The 25,689-nt window shown below is 37.8% G+C and overlaps 1 protein-coding gene across 2 annotated transcripts; it reads left to right on the top strand.

Moving 5' to 3' along the window:
- Positions 1–15,294: 15,294 nt before the first annotated feature.
- On the top strand, positions 15,295–25,334 carry CA3 (carbonic anhydrase 3). Of its 2 annotated transcripts, XM_069465498.1 has the most exons (8): positions 15,295–15,426; positions 15,845–15,954; positions 16,693–16,890; positions 19,109–19,227; positions 20,691–20,783; positions 21,866–21,928; positions 23,154–23,309; positions 24,711–25,334. In XM_069465498.1, exons 2-8 carry the CDS (start codon positions 15,921–15,923, stop codon positions 24,828–24,830), a joined length of 783 nt encoding a protein of 260 aa, XP_069321599.1. In that variant the 5' UTR covers positions 15,295–15,426; positions 15,845–15,920; the 3' UTR covers positions 24,831–25,334. The 2 variants fall into 2 exon arrangements, with proteins under 2 accessions (XP_069321599.1, XP_069321598.1); XM_069465497.1 differs by having other exon boundaries at positions 15,295–15,954.
- The last annotated feature ends 355 nt before the right edge of the window (positions 25,335–25,689 follow it).

Below are 25,689 nucleotides of genomic sequence, written 5' to 3'. Positions count from 1 at the left end.
CCCAGTCTCATTAGTGGATTATTCTCTATCTCAGTTTTGCATTTATTTTCAATCTAGCATATATCAGAAGCCACAATGGTTATTTGTCTGTTTATTTGCTTTTGTCAGTACCACCCAACTAGAATGTAAGCTCAATGAGGGGAAATTCTCTCTCTAGTTCCTTGATATATCTATGGTGCCTAGAATAGAACTTGACACATGTAAGGAGACTTCAAAAGTTTCATGGAAAAATGGAATTGAAACATAAAAATAAAAATATATAAACTTTATTCCTCAACATAGTCTTCATCAAGTTCAAGACACTTTTTTAAGTGATTTAGTTTATCCCTAAAGAACTGAAGGTCTTGAGAATTTAACCATGTCTTTTTTTTTACATTAACTAAAGAAAAATGGATGCCCTTCACAGATTTCTTTAGGCTTAGGAAACAAAGAGAAGTCAGAAGGAGCCAAATCAGGACTGTAAGGTGGATGCCTATTGATTTCTTATTGAATGGCTCACAAAATTTCCCTTGTTTGATGAGAGAAATGAGCAAATCGTTGTGGTGAACAAGGACTCTCTGAAGTTTTCCTGGGTATTTTTCTGCTACAGCTTTGGCTAACCTTCTCAAAAAACCCTCATAATAAGCAGATGTTATCATTCTTTGACCCTCCAGAAAGTCAACAAACAAAATGCCTTGAGCATAAAAAAAAACTGTTGTGATGACCTTTGCTCTTGGCTGGTCCACTTTTGCTTTGAGTGGAGACCTTTCACCTCCTGGTAGCCATTGCTTTGATTGTGCTTTGTCTTCAGGATAATACTGGTAAGACCATGTTTTATCTCCTGTTACAATTCTTCAAAAAATGCTTTAGGATCTTGATCCTACTTGTTTAAAATTTCCACTGAAAGCTCTGCTGTTATCTTCACCATATCTGGGCACAACAGTTTTGGCACCCATTGAGTGGAAAGTTTGCTCAACTTTAATTTTTAGTCAGAATTGTGTAAGCCGAGTCAGCTAAGATGTCTATGGTGATGGCTATCATTTCTGCTGTTAATTATTGGTCCTCTTTAATTAGGCATGAACAAGATTATTTTTTTTCCTCATTTTTTCCTCCAGTTGATGTGGATGATCTACTGCTACAGGCTTCATCTTCAACATATCTTTGTTTCATCCCTTCTTAAAGTGAGTTAATAATTTTTAAACTGCTGATTTCTTTAAAGCATTGTTTCCATAAACTTTTTGCGAAGTATCAATGATTTCACCATCCTTCCACTCAGGCTTCACCATAAATCTGATGTTTGTTCCTGCTTCAATTTCAGCAGAATTCATGTTGCTCTGATAAGGGCTCTTTTCAAACTAGCTGTCTTATCCTTCTTAGTGTCTCAAACTAGATTCTGTTCAGACATGTTATAACAAGTTAGTACAAGTTTATTTTGATGCAAAAAAATTTTTAAATCCACGCATAGTTTTCTCATAATATAAATTTTCTATGAACTTTTTGCAGTCCCCTCATAAAAGGCAATAAATGAATGTGTTGAATGCATGAATAAATGATATTCTCTTAATTAATTCTTTAGATATATTTAAAAACTTATTGGATTTTGTTAAAATATTATTCCCTTTGGAATTCACTGAATCTAGAATGCCAAATGTATCCATAGGAAGTTCAGAAGTAGTATAATAGTTACTATCATTAGTCTCCTGTATCACAGGCTATAGAACAGTGTTGGTCCAATCATTGAACGAAATAAATATACTTTTGCATGTATATTTATTATGAGTTAAAAATTAGAAAATGTAATGTAATAACCTCAGAAATTTCTGTTTGTTGGTTGGCAAAAATAATTTCTGAGAGATTGAGGATTTGTGCTAAGATTTGTGAACTGTCATTTATCTTTATCTGTAGCAAAATCTAAATTAAAAAGATATACTCAAACTATATTAAATTTATAAAATAAATTATTATGATTTATATTTTCTATGTAAATGCTTACATTTCTGAATTTTTCCCTCCTCCTTGTGAAAAGAACAATGAAAAGAACTACACAGCAAGTAGTAATGACCAACTCTTTCTAGTTTACCACTGCCAAAGAGAGATCTTCCTTAATTTCCTTAAATAATGCAATCTTAAAAAAAAAATCAACATTAACTATAATAATGCAACATTTCATCAATGTGAAAGTGTGAAGAAATGGTTGTTCCTGAATCAGAACTGATGGACTCATTTTTTAAAAAATTTAGTTTTGGGATCGTGCCACTTTTTAATTATTCTAAGGAGAAAGTATGTGCAATATCAGACACACCAAGCTGCCATTCGTTTCTCTCATCACCCTGTCACAGTCTAGGCAGAGCTGCTGGTTGCAATCTGAGTACTGCACCCTGATCAACAATGCCCATTACTCATCCTCTCAATCAAACATCAACATGGGAAGTTTGTTACTTAGGCCAAAGATAAAAAGATCTGACCAGCTGCTCCTCTCAGGCTCAGTTCTGATCCCTGTGTGAAAAAAAGAATACCTTAGAATAATTGTTGAGTCTGAATACAATGGTTGCCAAACAAAAAATCTAGCCCTGTTTATTTTGGAAGAGCCATGTGCATCAGTCTGGCTGCTAGTGAGGTATTCATATGTGTGCCTCTGTCCAACGGGGGCAGCTAGGTTCATCCATCTCATCTGAATGGTGACTTCTCTGTGTGGGTTGTTTGTCTTCTCCAGCCTGGAGCCTTCTGAAAAGAAGAATGTCTTTAACTTTAATAACAAATGATTGCCTCTCTGTGTGAAACTAAAAACGAAAAATCTGGTCAGAATAGCCACCCTTGAGGATTCAGATTCTGACAGTACAGAGGGATAAACTGTCCTGAGGGTTAATGTCAATAGAACCTAGGAGTTTATTGAGGGATTAGCGAAGGGGGCGGCAGGACAGATCTTCTTCAAGCAGGGCAGGATACTCCTGGTCTCTGCATCATGTTATTCCCCATCTGACCCACCACTTTCCCACTGACTCTTATCTGTTCTACTTATGTATCAAGTCTAGATTGAAACTTTCTTGGCCCTGAAGTATGGACATGCTCTCCAATTTTTCCAAATTGTTGACATTTATAAATATTAACTAACAATGATTTGTGCTTTGGTCTAAAGAGTGAGACACAAAGTGTCTTCATTGCCCTGAAGAAAACTTCTCTGGCTGCTCCAAGCATTGCAATTCACTTTTATATGTCATGCAAGTGCTTTTCATTCAGTTATATTCATTTTTCAATAGAATGGTCTGAAAAATTAAAACTAGAGAGACTATCTCTGGCTTCTGTTAAGTAATACCATGTTTCAAGATTAAAATATTTAATATATTAGATCTTACAAAGGAATTCATTTAGTATTGGGATCTAAATTCCTCAAAGTCTTTAGAATTCATTTGATACTTCTGATGTACAAAGAAAAACACATTTTACTACAGCGAATTCGGATAAGAAACTATAATTCCAAAGATCTCAATTCTAGTTACATACTGAATTAGTCCAGGAAAATATTTATTCTAGTATGTAACAAAACACATTTGTTTTAGACATCAATATTTATATTGATCTCTTTCAACACACTTAGTATTAAGGGATTTCATATCATTGGGTATTCATATTGCACTGTGCTTTTCAAGGTCACAGAAAGAGAATAATATATCTTTTTCTTGGGAAGATGTTGAGCTAGCATTTCAGAGAGGAAATATTAAAATTTTCATTAAAAACATTCCTGTGCTAAACAAGGTAAACATTTTATGTACCAGAGTATCCAGAAGCAGATAGCTCAGTATGGCTATTCACTCTTAAATAGGAAATTCCCTTTCCGAATTTTGTGTTCTATATAAATAAGAGTAAATTACAATTACCTCAAATAGGGTGTAGCTTACCATGTTGTATACCATAATCACATTTTTCTTCTACTGAAGATAAAATGTATGTTTTGTACAATGATGAGGTGCTCTTCATCATTTAGAGGCAAAGTCAAAAGTGTCCAAATAAATTTTTCTAAAGACAACAGATAAAAATTAATCATATCTTATCCTTAAGGGTAAGAGCCATGCTAAGACACCATTGATGAGATTTTTTTTTTTTTTAAAGCAATGGGTTATGGTTTAATTGGTAGAATTTTTTTCTCTGTGGAACTGCAGTCCCCAACACCTGGACCATGTCCTGTTAGGAAATGGGCCACACAACACAGCCTGAGCTCTGCACCACAACCCCAACCCACGACACCCCAGCCCCCTACCCTTGGTCCATGGAAAAGTTGTCTTCCATGAAACTGGTCCCTGGAGCCAAAAAGGTTGGGGATCACTATAGTAGAGCATAAAATAATCGTTCATCTTAGGATCAATGGAGAAAATAGAAATATTTAGTAGCATTTTCTGTAGAAAAAAATTTTTACCATTAAAATAATGAAAATTCTGCACATCGTATCAATATTTTTAAAATTAAAAAAATATATTATTTAAATTTTAATACTTATTTGGAATAACTAAGATAAAACAGCTGTGTGGTACATTATATTAATTGAAAGATTCTTATGTGTCTTGTTCACTTAATTTTGGAAAAAGAAAGGAAATATTTAATGACATTAAAAGGCTATAAAAATTCAAACAATCAATGCAGATATTTTTCTGCCCTGTTATTTGGAAATTTGATGAAAGGCAATTTCTAATGTCTCTTAAAGTCTTTAAGATGTTACGATTTTAGGTTCATCGTGTTGTCCCTTGCAAAATGGCACTTACCATTTTGAAAATGATGCTTTGTATTTCTTCCCGTATGAAAATTTTCCAGCTTTTAAATATTTATTCAATTAAATTTGTAAAATGAGAATACTACTGCTAAATGCAAAATGTTAGTTTCCAAGTGCTTGCACATGTATCACTTCATTTGGTGCTAAAAACTGAGTAAATGTCCAGGGCAATTATTATTATGCTAAGAAGACAGCTGACTATCTTTAGGGTAACGATACTTTAAAGGGAAACCCAAAGGCGGAATTAAGATTTTTTTTCTAGCTCCTATAGAAGTGAGGTTGGTGCTTGATTTTTTTTCCCCAGGAAGCAAAATAATTTACATTACAGTGGAAACAGAACCTCCCCAACCCCATCCCACCTCAAATGTGACTCAGTGCAACTCAAGCCACTTGACCTTGAATTAGTATGGCAGCAGGGAGCAAAAGAAAGCAGGTTTAATAGAGAATTGGTCTTAAAGACAATAACTTTTCAGCACGAAATATTACATAAATACTACACAGTCTACATAACTGTTGATATAAGCAATTTAAATTCATCAGATGTAGAAGAAGGAAAGGACAATTGAACCAATGGGAATAATATATGAAAAGGCACAGAGGTGAGGAAGAATACAGTATGTTATCAGGAGAGTGAAGGATGCTCTGTAGCTGAAACAGAGGATGGACAAATTTGGGAGAAAAGCTTGGATAAGGCTGCAAAGTAGGTAAACTAGTTTCTGAAAACCCTTGAATGCCATTTAGAGGAGTTTGAATTTCACTTTAAAAAACTTGTTCATGGCTAGTATTGGATTTAGCCTATTAGGAAGAGGAGGGAGGGGACAGAGAGCATAAAGAGGAAGGGGACCAAAGCCAGAAGGTCCCAAGTCCTGTGCCATACTGACATAGAGAAACTTTCCCTCTCAGCCACAGAAACAGTGCCCCGGAGTAGAGATTATGGGGCTCTGAGGACCTAGCAGATCTTCACACTCCTGCCTGAAGCCTGATTGGACTGTATCACTCAATAAATTATGTGTGATTCCATATGCCGTACATAGGAAAGAAAGTGATAGAAGGAGAATTCTGATAGCAACTGCATGATAGACGCTATATAAAGTCCAGTGTCTGTGTAGTCTTTCAAGTATATTTGAGCATACCTAGATGGCTGACTGGAAGCATCTCAAGCACGGCTCATTCACTTAGGAGAACAAAAATAGTGTGAAGTCACACTTTGAATACATTACCCAACAGGGAACACAGAAGTTCAACAGAAAAGTGACAGAAAACTCTAAAAACTAGGAGGAAGAAGGAAAACAGACAGCCAGTGTGGCCAGAACTCCCCAATATGGGAGACAATAAGTGAGTGTTGTTCTGAAGTACATTTTTCCACTGGGAAATTATAGAGTACAGGTCATGGGAGAGCACCTTGATGCTCCCAGGTCCTGAATATAACTTAGGAAGTGGTCAGGAAACTGAGAGAAGAAACTGCTCCAGGGAGGGAGCACACCCTGGGCTGCACTTCTTTCCTGAAAATGAAGTGGCTACAGCAAGACACCATTGTCATTCTTAGCTCTTAACAGACTGTACCCTGTTCCTGGGAACCAGCAGTGCCAGTCCTAGGTGTCAGGAAAACTCAAGTTGCTGTTTGCAGCACCGGGGTGTGAGCAGGGCATAGGTTCCCACAACCAAGACTGGGAAGCAAGCATGGCATACATAGGCTGCAGTCACTGGCACTAGAACTACACACTGCCCCCACGACTTGGGCAGGATGAAAATTTCTAGGGAGGATTGATCTTGACCTGGGCAGGGGCTCCTATGGCCTGGGACTGAGTTGTGGACTAGGCATAAACTCCTGGGTCTGACAGAACAGCCAGGTCTGCTGCAACAGCTAGGAAATGGAAACAAGCCCCACCAGGACTGGGGCATGAGAGAGACCATCACCTGCCAGCTAAGGCTGTAGCCTCTGAGGCCAATCCCACCCTCCCCATGGCAGGACCTCAGCACAGTGATGGTTGCCCCTCACTCAAGCATTCTGCCAGGTCCTGGAGGATAACCCCATCCCTTCCCTCACAGCTGATGCTGGCACTTGCTGTTCAGGGGCCAGAGCACAAGCTTGTCCAGTCCGGATCCACCCAGCTTTACCCCTCTCCCAAGATAGAGTATAAGATTGAGTGTCCTGGGGTTCCACAACCCAATCCACCATGTGGGACACCCAAGCACTCCTCCTGGGAGACTAATGTTGGACATAAACACCCAACCACCACCACCTCCGCTGGTTCCTACCCATAAGTGCCACCTACTGGCCTGAAGGATGGCTGACACAGCCCATTGCAACCACTTCCAACACAGCACTTGGAACACAGAAGAGCATTTCGCCATGCGGTGCTGGCTGCCCAGGAGCTCTAGAGCAGGTAAACCAACACTATAAGCAGCACCCGAGAAAGCCACTCAGATGCCCAAGAATCAGCCTGCCTAGAACTTCCAACACAAGTACCAGAATAGACTGACCCAGGGCACAAGGACAGATGTACTTAGCCCACCACTGCTATCACTGAAACCTGAAGGTGGGCCCATTTGGTATTCCAACCCCTAGCACAACTTGACCAAAGCCTCCACTAATAACTGTACACTAACACACTCATGAAACCACAGATGCTACTAATACTGTTTGTATCCAAAGAAATCATAAAGAGACTTCACTACTGCATGCATCTAGAAGCAAAGCCAAAAGGCCCTACCCAACCAACAACACAGTCACATCTTCAGGAAAAATTCTCCTCCCCCAAAAAGTAAATTCTTTAAGAAGAAGAGACTGCTATATCAGATAAGCAGAACTCGATGTAAAGAGAAAAGAAACATGAAAAAGCAAGGTAATACGTCGCCCCCAAAGGAACACAATTCTCCAGCAATAGATCTTAACAACAAAAACAACAACAAAATCTTCAAAATCCCAGATAAGGAATTCAAAATATTGGTTTTAAATAAGCTCAATGAGATGCAAGAGACATCTGAAAACCAATACAAAGGACCCAGAAGATCAATTCAGGATATCAATGAGAAATTTATGAAGGAGATAAATGTCTTAAAAAAAACAAACCAGAAATTTTGGAACTGAGAAATTCATTGAAGGAATTACAAAATACATTTGAAAACTTCAACAATAAACTAGACTAAGAAGAAGAAATAATTTCAGAATTTGAAGATCAGTCCTTTGAAATAATCCAGTTAGACAAAGAAAAAGAAATGAAAAAGAATTAACAAAGCCTTTGAGATGTTTGGGACTACGTAAAGCAACTGAATTTAAAAATTTTTGGTATTCCCAAGGGTGAAGAGAGATCAAAAGGTTTAGAAAGACTATTTAACAAAATAATAGATGAAAATTTCCCAAGTCTAGCAAGAGATGTAGACATCCAATTACAGGAGTCACAGCAATCCCTAGTCAAATACAATGTGAAAAGTACTTTGCCACAGCACATTATAATCAGACTGTCTAAAATCAAAGTGAAAGAGCATATTCTAAAATCAGCAAGATAAAAACTTTTATTCACCTATAACCTGATGGGAAATGTCATTAGATTAACAGCAGACTTCTCAGAAGACACCTTACAGGCTAGAAAATAATGGGATGACATAGTCAAAGTCCCTTAAAAAAAATTGGCAGCCAAGAAATCTATATTCAGCAAAACTAACTTTCATAAATGAAGAATAAAGTCTTCTCCAGAAAAGCAAATGCTGAAGGAATTAGTCACCACTAGACTAACCCCATAAGAAATAGCTTAAGGAAGCCCTAAACATGGAAGTAAAAGGATAACATTCATCATCATGAAAACACACAAAAGTATAAAACTCACTGGTAAAGCAATCACACAAAGGAGAAAGAAATGAATCAAATGGCACCACTATAGAATACCACCAAACCACAATGACAAAAAGAAACAAAGAATGCATAAAACATCTAGAAAACAATTAATAATATGACAAGAACAAAACCTCATGTATCAATATTAACCTTCAATGTAAATGGATTAAATGCTCCCCTTAAAAGATATAGATCGACTGAAAGTATATAAAAAAAATCCAACTAAATGCTGCTTACAAGAAACTCACCTTATCTTTGAAGACATATAGACTGAAAGTAAAGGGATGGAAAAGATAATCTATGCAAATGGAAACCAAAAGTGAGCAGAAGTAGCTGTACTTATATCAGATAAAGAAAATATTAAGTCAAAAGCAGTAAAAAAAAAATCATTATATAATGGTAAAGGGGTCAGTTCAGCAGGAAGATATAACAATTCTAAATATATATGCATCTAAGACTGGAGCACCCAGATTCATAAAGCAAATATTACTAAACTTAAGGAGGGAAATAAACAGCAATACAACAATAGCAAGGGACTTCAACACCCACTACAGCATTGGATAAATCATCCAGAGAGAAAATCAACAAAGACTCATTGGATTTAAATTGGAATTTAGACCAAATGGACCTAACAGATTTTTGCAAAACATTCTAACCAACAGCTACAGAATATATGTACTTTTCATCAGCACATGGAACATTCTCCAAAGTAGATCAAATGTTAGGCCACAAAACAAATCTCAACAAATTTTTAAAAATAAAAATGATATCAAGTATCTTCTCAGCTCACAATGAAATAAAATTAGAAATCAATACCAAGAGAAACTTCAGAAACTATAAAAATACATGGAAAGTAGGTAACATGCTCCAGAACAACCATTTGGTCAATGAAGAAATTAAAACAAACATGAAAAAAATGTTTGAAACAAATGAAAACAGAAGCACAACATACCAAAACCTGTGGGATATAGCAATACCAGTGAGAAGAAGGAATTTTATAACAAGTAGAAAAATTACAAATTAACAGTCTAACAATGCACCTCCCGGATTTAGAAAAGCAACAACAGACAAAACCAAAATTAACAGAAAAAAGAAATAATAAAGATCTGAGTAGAATTAAATGGAATAAAGGTCAAAAAGCAACATAAAGGATCAATGAAACTAAAAGTTGGTTCTTCAAAAAGATCAACCACTAGCTAGGCTAACAAAGAAGAAATAAGACTCAAATAAACAAAGTCAGAAATTTAAAAGGAGATGTTATAGCTGACACAACAGAAATATAAACAATCATCAGAGACTATTATGAACAACTATATGCTCACAAACTGGAAAACCTAGGGGAAATGGGTAAATTCCCAGAAATATACAATCTACAAAGATTGAATCAAGAAGAAATAGAAAACCTGAACAGAACAGTAGCAAGTAGTAAGACTGAATCAGTAATAAAATGTTTCCCAACAAAGAAAAGTCCAAACCAGATAGATTCATTGCCAAATTCTACCAAACTTACAAAGAAGAATAACACCAATTATCCTCAAACTAATCCAAAAAAATTAAGAGGAGAAAAGTCTTCCTAACTCATTCTATGAGGTATTACCCTGATCCCAAAACCAAATGAGGATACAACAAGTGAAGAAAACTACAAGCCAATATCCCTAATGAACATAGATGCAAAAATCCTCAAGAAAATACTAGCACACCAAATCCAACAGCACACCTAAAAGATAATACACCATGATTAAGTAGGTTTTATACCAGGGATGCAAGGATGGTTCAACATACACAAACCAATAAATGGGATGGCCAGATACGGTGGCTGACACCTGTAATCCTAACACTTTGGGAGGCCAAGATGGGGGAGTCACGTGAGTCCAAGAGTTTAGGATCAGCCTGAGCAACGTAGTGAGACCCTGTCTCTACAAAAATAAAAAAAAATTGCCAGGCATCTAGTCCCAGCTACTCGAAAGGCTAAGGCAGGAGAATCACTTGAGGCCAGGAGTTTGAGATTGCAGTGAGCTATGATAAGACCACAGCACTCTAATCTGGGCAACAGAGTGAGACCCTGTCCCCCTCCTCCCTAAAATGGGATACATCCCATAAACAGACAGAAGGACAAAAACCATATGATCATCTCAACAGATGCAGAAAAAGGATTTGATAAAATTCAGTATTCCTTCATAACAAAATCCTCAACAAACTAGGCATATAAGGAATATAACTTAAAATAATAAAAGCCATATATGACAAATCCACAGCTAACAGCATACTAAATGGGTCAAAGTTGAAAGCATTTCCTCTAAGAACTGGAACAAGACAAGGATGTCCACTTTCACCACTCCTATTCAACATAGTACTGGAAGACCTCACCAGAGTAATCAGGCAATAGAAAGAAAGAAAAGATATCCAAATGGGAAAGAGGAAGTGAAATTATCCCTGTTTGCTGATGATACGACCTTATATCTAGAAAAAAACTAAAAAAATCCATGAAAAAACTCTTAGATTTGATAAATGAATTCAGTAAAGTTCCAAAAAGTGGGCAAAGGATATGTACTAGACGCTTTCAAAAGAAGACATGCATATGACAAACAAGTATATGAGAAAATGCTCAACATTACTGATCATCAGAGAAATGCAAATTAAAACCACAATGAGATATCATCTTACACTAGTCAGAATGGCTTTTATTTTAAAGACAAAAATAACAAATGTTGGGAGGATGCAGAGAAAAGAGAACTCTCATACACTGTTGATGGGAATGTAAATTAGTACAACCTCTTTGGAAAATAGTATGGACACTTCTCAAAGAACTAAAACTAGAACTACCATTTGATCCAGCAAGCATACTACTGGGTATCTACTCAAAGGAAGATAAATCAATATATCAAAAAGATACCTGCACTTGAATGTTTATCAAAGCACTATTCACAATAGCAAAGAAATAGAATCAATGTAAGTATCCATCAATGGAGGAATGGATAAAGAAAATGCAGTATATTTACACAATGGAATGCTAAGTAGACATGAAAAGGAATGAAATCATGTCTTTTGCAGCAACATGGATAGAACTGGCTGTCACTATCTTAAGTAAAGCAAGCCAGGGGTAGAAAGTCAAATATCACATGTTCTCATGGAAGTAGAGAATGGAATGATAGACAGTGGAGACTCAGAATGGAGTGAAGGAGTGATGAGAAATTAGTTAATGGATATAACATATGTTATTAAGGTGATGGAAACCCTAAAAGCCCTGACTTGCCCACTACACAATCTATAAATGTAACAAAATTGCACATATACCACATAAATTTGTACAAATTAAAAAATACTTGCTCATGAAATAATATACCAAAGAAGTTTTAAGCTTTGTAGGAATTCCATGATTTTTTATTTCTTATGACAGTGCTATGAGTTTTGGTTAACTGTGGTAGATTAATGCATCTTGTGCATAACTGGTCACATATGGTTTAAAAGGTTTACTTCGACTCCCCTTGTGGAAAAGATCAACTGGTGATTAGGTCAAGCAGTTCAAAGAGTTGAAGGAAAGGGTGAATACTGTGGGTATCAATTTTTACCCTATGCAAGCAGGATATGTTCTTCACTTAAGTGATGCCTGAGGGTTAGCACCTGTGCTTTGCTTCTGTGCAACATGCACAGAAGATACTGTTTATGGCCAACAAGGAACAAGGATTATTTAGGGTAACTGATAGCCCAGAAAGAAATTACATGAAATGAACAAGGCCAAATAAAGGTGCTAACTCTGCTAAGTGATAATTACATTGGCCTATGTAGTTACAAGTGCCTTACATGTATTACTTCATTTAAACCTCACAAGACCTGACGGGGCACCATGCTTTTCATTTCACAGGTGAGGTGCCTGGGGTAAAAGAAAAATTTGGGCAAATGGCCACCTAAATGCTTCTGAAAGATCAAAATAAAACAAAATTCCACTTGTTAATTTTAAAAGGAAATACCATCATTAAGTTTTTGAAAATTAGACTTGAGCATCTCAATTTGAATCTCAGAAAAAATCAGAAAGTATAATGCGTTTTCCTCCATTTAAGATGCTATTACTGTACTGTAAAAGAAGAATTTGCATTTGAAATAAAATAGTTTGAATTTATGGACCCTGATGATCAAATCTTACCGTATAGATTTGGTGGTCTTCATCTCTGAATTCATGCCCCCGCTCTCAAATAACATGATTATCTTAGATTGCTACATTTCAGTGAGAGACACCAGTTGGGACAGGGCCTCAGGCTGCTCTCCTACAAATTTGCCATGAATAAGAGTCAAAATTTAAGACCTGATTTAAATGGCCCAGCTGTCACTGGTGATGACACACTCAGGAGTTAGGACTATCATGTTCCTATAGAAGATGGTTAGTCGAGCTATGAAAAAAAAATTGTCAGGGAGGAAGGCAAAAGTTACACTATTTATGACAGTTAAGTATATTAATTAAAAATTTTAATTTTTTAGCCATTTTCATGTGTCAATCCCAGAACTTGTTTTATGAAAATGAAAATATAGTAGAAAATACATGTCTCTACAATATATAAACTATTTAAGCGAAATGATATAATCACTTCAAATCCCAATTTGTGCTTTGATATCAGATGTGAATAAATAGGCAAATTTCTATTTTTTTTCCTGAGGCAATAGAAACACTTATATTACCTGGTATGTCGCAAAATAAAATGCTAAATCCTAAGTAAAATATGTTGAAATGTTATCACCTTAGATCTTTTAAGTTCTTAATTTTAACATACTACCTTAGTTGAAACTTCATATTCAGACACTCCTTTCCTACCTATTGTTCACCCAAATATTTTCCTTTTTGGTTGCTCTATTCTTTCTTCCCACCCTTAGATGTATACACTCACTTCTGGAGAAAAATCATATAAATTGTCCAATGCTCAACATTCCAATAATGGTACTGGGAGAAATGCTATCAGTATGCTAGGAGATAATTTATGGTTAATCATTGCTTGCTCTTGTTGCTGGCATTATTTATCTCAGTGTACACTTACCAGTTTTCCTTTTAAGCCAACTCCAGAAATCTCAAAGTCTTGAGTACAATTTAGAATTACCTCTTTGTTGATACGGAACTCTGAAACTTGTACATGCTGGAGTAAATCAGTGAAGATGCAGAAGACTAATTTGCAGGTGAGGTTTTTGAAAAATGTATTTGCAGATAAATTCAGATGACGTTTCTGAAAAAAACTGCTATGGTCTAAAATTATATAACTTGATATAAGTTATCTTGAAATTCCAATTTTTATTAACTTCTTATGAGAAAGCACAATAAGAATACCAATCATCATTTTTAAGGCCACATCTAAAGCTATTAAATATTTCACTTTGCAAATTCGACCTAGCATTTATTTGAAATTATGTGCCATTGTGCACATTCTCTAATTACAAACAGTTCTTTACAAAAAAAGCTCCTCTATGCATAAGCAATAACAATATGATGAATTTTTAGATTGTTCTTGGTATAAAGAAGTTATTAAATACCTTATCTATGTTACTATTATATCAAATGGCATGACATTTATTTACCAATCATCTAACCACAGGTACCAGCGAAAGAGATATTCTAACAATTGAATAGACTGGAACAAGATTATAGTTTAGTCACACAATAATTATATGCTTAATAAGAAATATAAAATGTCTCCATTAACCACAAACTGCAGCACCATCCTATTGCAATAGAGTAGAAAACTGTGCCAGGCATCCCAACTCTGTAGACTTTCTGATCAAACAGTGACATATTTGAGCTCAGGGTTTAAGGGCATTTGTTTGCAGTGTTTTCCGAACTGTCTCGGTTCCTGATTCCACACTGCTATTGTGTGGATCAAACAATCCCCGGTCACAAAAATAGCCTAGGGAATGACTCCCCTGGCGCCCAGGTTATGAGTGTGGTCAGTCATTCCAAACGCCTTAGGGATGAGCTATCTTTGCCATGATGAGCGATTTCCTTTCAAGTTTTGTAATCCCTAAATACAAACTACTATTATCAATAAAAGTCAAAGTAATTAAGGAAATACATATATTTGAAATCTTGCTTAAATAACATTAAAATTAGATTTGTCTTTCCTCACTGTCTTTTAAAAAAAAATTACTGTTTTAGAACAGAATACATTTTACAATATAGTTTTAGACTTGTAAATATCTATTACACTCACTTCTTCTTTGTGAGCTATAATCAGACGGACGTTTAAAATTTTTCTTTTGCCACACACTGGATATGCCAGTTTTATTCTCCTTTTGCATGGTTCATTACATTATAAAACAACAGGAGGGGGTGAAAAAAATAAAAAGCCATTCTATAAACCTTTTCCTCTTCCTTTCCTTCCAATCTCTCATTATGTCTTGGAAAGCGAGATCAGATGTTGCAAGCAATATGACACATTTTATGTTAGAGATCTTGCAATACTTCAGAATATTCTCGACTTTTCGTGAGGTATAGCGCATGGAGTGTGGCTAAATCAGTTCCAGTCTCCTGCTCTGCATGAACCTGGGTTCCAGACGTCTCCCAGATTCCTGGTGCTGAGATCCAGCCCTCGGCTTCCTGCAGACCAGAGGGACACGCTTAGGTTGGGAAATGTCCCCTGGTGCGATTCCAGGGAGAGGGTAATCTCTTTACGGAAAACGGAGTTTGGAGAGCCTGCCCTCCCGGCCTCTTTCCCCCCCCATCCTTTGCTCCTAGGATTTTACGTGTCGTCTGTAAGGGAGTCAAACCTGGGTCAGGCAAACAAACCTGTTCTTTCCAGCCACCGTAATCCGATCGCTGGAGCGAAATAAACTCGCAGACTGCAGCCAGACCGCCAGCCTGCGCTGAAAGCAACTCGTAAGTGAGGCTGCAAGAGCCGCCGGGATGCAGACTTTAGTTGGTGGCTAAGCACAGCTACAACACCCCATCCCTGCCCATCCCACCCCCGAAAATGCATGGAGGAGGGAGGGAGGATCAGGCGAAAGCCGCCTGTATTTCTGCACGTCGGCGCCCGTTAGAAAGCCCTGCAGCTTTGGGAGACGGGAGGGAGAGATGGAAGAGCCAAAAGTCACTGTTCCAGGGAGAGGGAAACGAGAGGACGGGGGCCCCTTCTCCCACCTCCACCCTCCCCACCCCAACAGCTGCCCAGCTCTTGGAATTCATTGGCTACCCCCACCCCGCCTCCCAAATACCACCCCAATCCAGTTTAGCCCCCTGCCCCACCCTCGCTGACCTAATAAGGCCATGCAGTGTGCTGGGGGGATCTATATAAAAGGCGCGGGCTGGCGGGGACTCTGGTGCGACGCTGGGGAAGAGAAGACAGGAGCCGTCCAGCGCCCAGAAAGACGACCATGGCCAAGGAGTGGGGCTATGCCGATCACAATGGTGAGTGCGGCCGGGTCCAGGACGGTGCCAGAGGAGCCCCTGGCATTGCACGGAAAGTGGGCACCTCTAGGGAGTGCAGTGGAAAAGGTGGGCGTAGGAGTAGGATAAGAGCTACTGTTTGCTGAGCAATTTTCAAGTGCCAAGTGCTGCTGGTCCTTTTTTACCTTCATCTCATTTAGTTCTCCCCGGTATGGAGTTATTTCCCTTGGAGGAAACTGAAGCGCAGAGTTCTGTAACTTACCTAAGTTGTTGCCTGTAACTGAGAAGTCAGAAACCCGAGGTCCAGGTTTGACTGGCCCTTAGGGAGTGGTCTGTGATATTGAGCAGGCGCTTAACCTGAGCTTGGTGTTTGTATAAGAATCTCTGCCTAACCCATGGGAAAAGGAATATGAGTGTGCTCCGCAAATCACAAAGTGATGCACAAACGTATGTGATCAATGTTATTTTATTTCAACTGTATGACAGAAGGTGGCATTGGTAAAAAATGTGATGAAGTCCACTTCAGAAATAAGTCTTTGAGTAAGCAGAGCCCGTACACTGAGTTAAATATAGTCTGTAGGTACACTATTAACACAACTATGGACAGGTCTTAAAAACTGTCTCCTGTTGCTCAACGTGAAACCCAAGGCTTTTTTGTAATCACTGTCTAGGCTCTGTGTATTTTGTTGGTTCCATCAATTAGAAAGAGGCCCTGGGTTGTGCCACCAAATAAATAAATTTCTCAACTTTATTAACTAGGTCCTGACCACTGGCATGAACTTTACCCAAATGCCAAAGGGGACAAACAGTCACCCATTGAGCTGCATACTAAGGACATCAGGCACGACCCTTCTCTGCAGCCATGGTCAGCATCTTACGACGCCGGCTCTGCCAAGACCATCCTGAACAACGGGAAGACCTGCAGAGTTGTGTTTGATGATACTTATGATAGGTCAAGTAAGTATGACACACAGATAGAGACACGTGGATGTTTTCAACCTCTATACTGGCAAAATGTGATTTATGACATAGTAACAGAATTAATGAGAAGAGGGAGAGCTTCAGCTCTGAAAATGGAGATGATATTTGGCTTTGCTTTAGTTGTGAAGAATTATATGTGTGCATTGAAGAGGAATGTCTCACCCTCCAACCTTGGTCACTTTGTTGCTGCAAAATGACCCCATGCCCAAGCTAAAAGTTGGCAGGCTCCATTACTGAAATGGAGCTTGATAGGACAGTGATGATAATAAATCCAAATGAGTATTCTTCAGACTCTGGTGGCTCATAGCTGAGAGTTCTTGGGGTCCTTGACCGTGGTCAGGAGAGCAAGGCTTCCACTCTGAAGTTTGTAAATTCCATTCTACAAAGCAAGACATATAATAAAAAAACAAAATAGGCACTTTATTCCCCTGGTGCCTGGGAGGAGGCCAATCCAAGGGAGAGAATAGGGCCATTGTATGAGTCCAAATGACTTGCCTTCAATGCTTCAGTGGGGTTCTGATTAATCCTTTTGGTGAGTGTCTTGAAGTATCTGAAAATTTCTTCTAGAATAATATTTGTGTGTTTGTGAAACTGGAAAATCACATGTTAAGAAAAACCTCTTTATTTCACCTATAGTAGTAAACAAATCAGTGAAAAATAAAAGAAGGCTAATTAAAAATAATTTATTGCACTATAAATGAGGTAAGAAAGAATATTCCTTTAATATTTTGCCATTTGATGTACAACAATACAATTTCTTATAACCACTTTTCTAATAAAATTAATGTTATCTTCACTGATATACATAAATGAACATTCTTAATGATGTAATAATATGTTTTAATAGAGTCATAATTCCTACCTACTAGGAGGTTCCAAGTGAGAAATTTACATTTTCTTAAACGATGATTTCATGTTGTTATTTTTTCCTTTTTTCCCCTTCTCCCTTCTTCAAGTTCCATTTTGAAGGCAACACAATGAAATTAAACAGTATCTATTAGGTTGAACCACATGGAAATGCCATTTTTATGGGCAAAATAGTTGAATACTGGCAATTTCATAATGGTTCATTCTAATAAATTGGACCCATATGTCCAGATAATAACTGTTCTGAGTGGTTTGACAGGAAAAATGCAATGAATCAAATTACTTCATTTCTATATGACTAAGCTCATACAGGCCTAGAATTATCATTTTAGGTGTACATTATGGCTTTCTCTGTGCCACATAGTATGGCCAATCCTTTCTAAAATATCTAAGCTCTGATTTTTATTTTGATCTAGCTTATATTGCCAAATCTTGATTTTAGGGTTTTTACATAGTTTCAATATCCTTTGGAAGATATTTGAACATCTAAATCACTCCCCAGGAGGAATGAATTGAAATCAGATTAAGTGACAGGTTGAGATATTTATACAGCAAGCCCAAATAAATGGGGGCAGGGGTGGGAGAAGCAAAAAAAAAAAAAAAAAAAAAAAAAAAAAAAATTAAAAAGCCCAAATTAATGCTACTGAGAATTACCTAGTTTAGCTTCCCACATTGATTGATTTCCAGGGAAAGTTCTGAATCTTCCATTTCATCTCATTTGAATAGATATGATCTAAATTAGACATGGATGAAAGTTCTTGCTTGTTGTCTTAAAGAAAAGTGTAGTCGGAAGTAAGACATGGAGGAGGAGTTCCCATTTGCTCAGTGAGCAGGCACCGTGATGAAAAATTTAAGGTGCTTAATCTCAGTTAATCCTCACAGCAGCTCTGAAAGTTTGGTATTATTATCACCTTCTTAGAGATGCAAAAACGGGTTCAGAGAAGTTTAGCAACTTGCCTGAGATCACACAACTAGTTTGGGGTGAAGCCAGGATTGGAACCTTAATCTGTCTGGCTCTCCGTCCTCCAGTTCTTCCCACTTTGCTACACTACTGACCTGTTCTTTGGAAGGATGCATCCTTACTGTCCATCTGTTGTTTTAATTTTATTTTCATAAATGTCAAAAGTGACATTTCAAAAATAATAAACAAAATATGAAAGACAAGAAAGATCATTTATTTTGATACAAAATATGAAAGAAAAGAAAGATCATTTATTTTGATACATCCCAAGACTTCATTTTGTTTGGAGTCTAATGTGTCACCAAGCCTTGGCTGTATGTAAAAGAAGTGTGATTTCACTGTTGACTTACCTTTTCCCAATCACAGTGCTGAGAGGTGGTCCTCTCCCCGGACCCTACCGACTTCGCCAGTTTCATCTCCACTGGGGCTCCTCGGACGATCACGGCTCTGAGCACACTGTGGATGGAGTCAAGTACGCAGCGGAGGTAGGAAGAAGTGCTGTCATCCACTCTGGGTCTCATGCAGTGAAAACTGAAAAATTCAAAATAACAACTGCAACAACAAAACATCACCCACTGCTCCTGCTTTAAGACCGTAGTTGTGAAAAGAGCTATAGTAGTTTAAGCATGAACTGAAGCTGCTAAACATGCCAGGCTAGACAGTTATGAGGGTATAAGTGAGTTAGCATCATGCATGAAGATTTCCAAGGTTATGTTAAGAAATTGGATAGCTGCTTAATATAAAGGATCCTTCATGGAACTGAAAAGAGAAAGATAGCTAACACACATTAAATGCTTACATGTATTAACCCATTTAATCCTCTCAGCAATCCTATGAGGTAGGTTACAGATAAGGAAACCGAGGCACAGAAAAGTCACATAACAAAGTCACACAGCTGATGAGTGCTCTACTTCAAAGTTCATCATTTTATCCAGTGCCCTATGCTGCCTCTTTTATAAGAATATAGTGCTTTAAAAATAGCATTTAGAAATTCTGACTAATGCTCATGTTCCAATCTCTTAAAGGTGTGCATATATTTTAATATATGCATGTGTGTGTATAGATGCAGATACACTCATACAGTTTAATATGAACAAATACTACTCTCTGTCTCAGTTAACTCATTAAAAAAACATGATTTGTAGTTCAGATTAAGGCATCAAATTACAAGGGAATTAAACAGGCCTCTGACATATTCTGTTTACAAAGCCAAGCCTATAAATGGCGACAGTTGTTCTGGATGTGAGGATCCATTCATTTTTCCTACCTCACTCATTTTCAGGGGCAGGCCCTGGTTAACACAGGGGCTGTGGCAGGAACCTGGAAGCATACCGTGGGCAGTCTCTTAAGTGGAAGCATTAGTCAGTGTAATTTTTGGTTAACGTAAACTCTAGGAAATTCAAAGTACTTCACTGTGATCATTCCCTTTCTCTACAGCCAATCTTGAGAGCAAGTGGCAGGATAAATTAAGTATTGAGAATGCCCTCTAGACATCTTCTGCCACAAATGGGGAAAATTTGGCATATTTCTTACAGATGTAGGCAAGGTTTTCAGTTTGACCCTTGCACATGGGATTATCTCACACTTTTGATCTTGAATAAACTATTTTTTTTTAACTGCTGCAAACTATTATAGTCTCTTGCCATTCTAAGTCAGCATGGGAAATCTGATTAACTTAACTGGTGCCCATGTTCTAAATTAAGATAAGGTTGCTGCCAGGTTCTAGAGCCCTAGATGCTAAAAGAGGTAGATACTTTTATATGCTTTTTATTTGAACCATTAAGAATGTCGCCAATATATTGCATATTAATATTTAACATTTTATCAACTTCTATGAGAGTCTTTAGAAACCTGAGCTTGTACAATTATTGAGTTTATTATGGATAATTTTTATACTTATTTTCTTATTCCAAGAATTTACCTCCTAACCTGTCTTCTGTGGTTTCAGCTTCATTTGGTTCACTGGAATCCAAAGTATAACACTTTTAAAGAGGCTCTGAAGCAGCCTGATGGAATTGCTGTGGTTGGCGTATTTCTGAAGGTAAAGTAAAAACTGAACAAATGTTTTCTTTCAAAATTGAGTTCCTTATCAATGCTTAGGATAGTGTGAGTTTCATTCCCTCCTTTCGCTGTCCTCCCTCGCTATTTTATTACATTTTATTATTCATTCAACTATCAAGATGTTTCTGCTAAGATCAGCTTGAAATGTTTTGCTTTCCTCTAAAAGTGTACTTTTTGCCCCACTCCAGTGCTTCTAGCACTTTTAAATTTTCTCAAGATGTGGGATATGTATGTGTGTGTGCGTGAGTGCATGAGTGCATGTGTGCATGTGTGTGTGTGTGTCTGTATGTGTGTGTGTGTGTGTAGAGGTTTGGGAAAAGAGCCTTCAAGGGAGCTTTTTATGGTGATGGTGAAGGCCAGGGTGTTCATTTTCCTTTCTCACTGCTCCATTTCAATTGCACTGGAAACCAGAAAAGCCAATGTTGGGAACCACTGTGATGCCAAGTTCCTGGCTGGACATCCCTTCAGCTTGAGGTGGCCACCACTCACATGATCCCAGGCTAAGATAGCACATGGAATGTGTGTGTTGTTGAGCCAGCCTTGGTTTAAAGAGGACTTAGTGTCATTAACACATGAATTTAGTAGTAACATAATCTAGATTTTAAGCCAGAGGTGAAAATCTGGCTTCTTTCTTTTTGAATGACCTACTTTGTTTTAGGCTCTGAATTCATTGGGTCATTTTCAGTGCCTGAACACAGCACAACAGGAGGCGGAGTGGCTCTGAGAGGAAAGACAATTAGTTTAGTTTGGCATACATAGAGTCCATTCTGGTTTACAAAAAAAAAAAGTGGAATGACTGCAGAGAAGGTCAAGGACATTGAACTAGATCAACATGTAATTTTGTGGTTCTGTACTTCTGAGGCCTGGAGTCCAAATTTAGATCAGAAAATATATACTCTAAAATTTAGGGGGAAAATAAACTTATGTTTTTGCTTAGTACAAGATATTCTGGCAGATTTATAAACACTAGTTGCAGATGACTAGATCAAAATCAGTTTTTAAGACAATCCTAAATTATGGAGAAGGAAAAAATATCATATTTAGATTTCTGTTTTCTTACAGATAGGACGTGAGAAAGGCGAGTTCCAGATTTTCCTTGATGCATTGGACAAAATTAAGACAAAGGTAAAAGAAAAAAAAAAAGTCATTGTCCCTCCTAACACAAAGTAGAGTATGCCACTTTCTTTTCACATTCTCAAGTATATTTTTTCACCTAAAATCCGTTACTGAGTTTGATGGATATGCAAAGCATACATAAAAATAATATAGCAGCATTTGCTATATTTGTATGGTTTATAGTTTTTAGAGCAGTTTCACATATGTCGCTTTAGTTAAGGGTCACAGTCAGCCAGTCAGATAATTACTTTCTCAGTGAAGTGGGTGAGAGTCAGAGAAGTTGAATGGTCACCCCTTCCTCCCACCAACACACACATGTACATGTGTACACACACACACACACACACACACACGGATGCATGCGCACAATCACAGAGCTACTAAATGTCAGCCAGGGCTGGTTTTTGAGTCCCAGTGTTGCCTTTATGGAAAGCACCTATGTTTTAAATCTTAACAGTAGACTCTTATAATTAACAGATACATTTTAATTGTCTTTTGGGACTGTTCTAATCAAATGCTATTAAGTTTTACCAATAGAGAAAGTAAGTATTACAAGTATAACATTTAATTAAAATGCAGCCTGATTTTTTTTTTATCATCAAGAACCAAAACATTAACTTACATATGAAATGATTCTGTTACATTTCAGGTATCACTTTTTCCTTTTTCTTTTGAAGTGACAGAATTATAGCTCTACCAACAGTTAAAACAATAAGGAATGGGGGCGGGGCAGGGCTCCAGCCTGTAATCCTAGGACTCTGGGAGGCTGAGGCAGGAGAATTGCTTGAGCCTAGGAGTTGGGGACCAGCCTGAGCAAGAGCAAGACCCGGTTTCTACTAAAAAAATAGAAAAATTAGCTGGCCAGCTGGGCATAATGGCGTGCTTGTAGTCTCTGCTACTTGGGAGGCTGAGGCAGGAGGATGGCTGGAGCCCAGGAGTTGGAGGTTGCAGTGAGTTATGATGATGCCACAACACTCTACCCAGGGCGACATAGCGAGACTGTCTCAAAACAAAAACAAAATAAGGAATAAAATATTACAGTGATTGTGCCAAGTAAAGTCATAACATGCAAACCGGCTTTTCCCCTTTGCCTTTATTTCTGAAAGGTCTATACTTCGTTTAAAAGTTCTATTTTATTGCATTTGAAATCCATTCTCACAAATAAAATGGTGAGAGCCTTGGGGTGAGCCTGTGCATGGCCCGCTCACCGCGCCTGCGCCCCGCTTTCTCCCAGGGCAAGGATGCGCCCTTCACGCACTTCGACCCGTCCTGCCTGTTCCCCGCCTGCCGGGACTACTGGACCTACCAAGGCTCCTTCACCACGCCGCCCTGCGAGGAGTGCATCGTGTGGCTGCTGCTGAAGGAGCCCATCACCGTGAGCTCTGACCAGGTGAGTGGCAGCCGCAGAGCCTTGCGAACGCACGACTTACATTGATTGCTGTCTGGCCATGTCAGCTGTAGATGCTAAATAGAAAGTACAGGGCTACCAAATGGATGCTTATCCAACAACTCGAGACTAGAGATTTCATAGTTTGTTCTGGTTAGTTACAATCAGCCTGTTCAGCTTTCTAAACCTTGGCTTCCAAAGGGTACCTGGATAAATGCAAATCCTTTAAAAGTGATTATGATACTGACCACACGACTGAGTTTATGTTCCATAAACACTTAAAGGTTTAGGTTAATATGAGTGAGTCTTTGTTAATTTGGACATCCCCCAAATACTGAGCGAGCACTGGTAAGGAGATGGGATGGTAAATACAGGCCTAGGGAGAATGCTAATGGAAGGGGTTAACATCCTTGCGAACTGTATATTATTTTTCCAGTTTTACAGATAAAGAAATTGAGGCTCAGAGAGATTAAATAATTTGCCCATGATCACACAGCCAAGTGTAGAATCTGAGTCCCAGTTCTGGTCGGTCTGTTTGCTTCCAATACTTCTTGGCCTCTCTTCTCAGGCCTCCCTCTTCCCCTTTTACGGTTCATCTGTCCTAGAAGTGTTTATTAAAAAGACTTCCAAGGAAAAGCTGTTTGGGAGAAAGTAAGTGGGAACAACATGGACAAGAACAATTAAAACAACTGAACAACACAGTACTCACAACCTGGAACATGAATGTCTACTCTAATAGTAAAATCCACTTGCCAGGATGTCTCCCTTGCTGAAGACAGTAGCTTTCATATTTCTGCCTGTTGTGGACTCACGTATATATAGGCATTTTTATCAAAAGATCAGATCTAACAATCTTGTTTATTGGTATAAATATTTTGAAAGAAGAATGAAACTTTCTCAAGGAGAAATGCTAAAAATATTATATAGAAAAGTAGTGTTATTAATGAGAATTTTCTTACTTTAAGAAAAAAGGTCCATTTAGAACTTAAAATGCAGCATGTCTCATTTCTTTCTGCTCTTTTAAAATAATTAATTGCATAAACGTATAAATGAAAGCCTATTAAATTTATTTAGGCTGTTAATATTGTCATTCCCTTCTACATAAAGTGTATACTTCATATTGACCCTGCAAATCAAAATAATTGTTTCAGAATTCAAGAGAAAAAAGTTTTGACCAGAGGGCATGGTGATCCTATATAAAATGAAAAAAAGAGCTTTTATAAAGAGAGAAAAAAGTTTATATTACTCAGGAACAGGTAGCTAAATAACTCTGAAATGAACACTGTAGACAGGTTTTGTGTTTGCTTGTTTTGTTTACAAAGCCAGTGATTTCTAACTCTTTGTTGCCTAGTGTGTCCACTTGGTCCAAAGGTCTTGCTAACAATCCGCCCCTGCCCTTTGCAGATCGCCAAGCTAAGGAGCCTCCTCTCCAGTGCTGAGAATGAGCCCCCGGTGCCCCTTGTGAGAAACTGGCGCCCTCCGCAGCCTATCAAGGGGAGGGTGGTGAGAGCCTCCTTCAAATGAAGCCTCTGGATCATGCCCTCTTCAGGAAAGGAAACCTGCCATTGCAGGGCTTGGTTCCTTGCCTCCTTCTGGTGCTCCTCACTCCAAGTCGATTTCATTTTCTACGCTGAGCAACGAATGTGAGAGATGCAGTCACCAAGAAACCAAAGTTGCTTTTGACAAGATCTAATATGAAAGTATACATTTCACATTTGACCTTTGTAATAATCATCTTTCTTATAAAAGCAGAATATTTAGTAAGGTTTCAAAGAAGAAACAGGGATGGAAAAGTAAAGATACAGAAAAATGGCTATTGGACACCATTTTCCTGTTATCTTAAATTTCATAGAACTTTAGTTTTCCTCTTTTCATATTATGAGTTGTCCATCTAAAGAAATAGTGAGCAATTCTGTATGTAGTAGAACTTTGTGAAGATCATATAACAATTAAACATAAGCCAGAAATTAAAATGGCTATGGACTCCAAGAATTGAGATGATAATGTGTTTTAGCTCTTAAATAACACCAACAAGAAGTCCATGATTTATTAAAATTTGAGCTAGGATTATTTGGTTTTAGGTAAGATTATTTGTTTTTGAAAGGAAAGGAAAACACAATAAGACCAGCAGTTTTAAAAATTTTGATCCAATGTTTGAATTTCTTCTCCATAAAGGTGGTTGACTTTATCCTAGTATTTTTCTTTACCTGAACGAGGGCCATCTATTTTTAATTTCACTACTTTTATCTTTGCATGACTATTAAAATAAGAACTGCCTCTGATGTCTTTCTACTTTGAGGCAGGAATGAATGATTCCTAGAACTCAAAGGAACGAATGATGACACTTGAAGTAAACGCAGTTGTGCTGATCACCAAAACCAAT

The sequence above is a fragment of the Eulemur rufifrons genome, chromosome 3 (genome assembly GCF_041146395.1).
Source record: "Eulemur rufifrons isolate Redbay chromosome 3, OSU_ERuf_1, whole genome shotgun sequence".
Lineage (NCBI taxonomy): Eukaryota > Metazoa > Chordata > Mammalia > Primates > Lemuridae > Eulemur > Eulemur rufifrons.
The sequence above is the reverse complement of the archived record's forward strand: the minus strand, read 5'-3'. Positions and strand labels throughout refer to the sequence as shown.

Coding starts and splice junctions, on each gene's coding strand:
- CA3 (XM_069465498.1), top strand. CDS start 15,921: ATGGCCAAGGAGTGGGGCTATGCCGATCACAATG. Junction 21,929..23,153: donor TGGACAAAATTAAGACAAAG/GTAAAAGAAAAA, acceptor GCTTTCTCCCAG/GGCAAGGATGCGCCCTTCAC. Junction 23,310..24,710: donor TCACCGTGAGCTCTGACCAG/GTGAGTGGCAGC, acceptor TGCCCTTTGCAG/ATCGCCAAGCTAAGGAGCCT.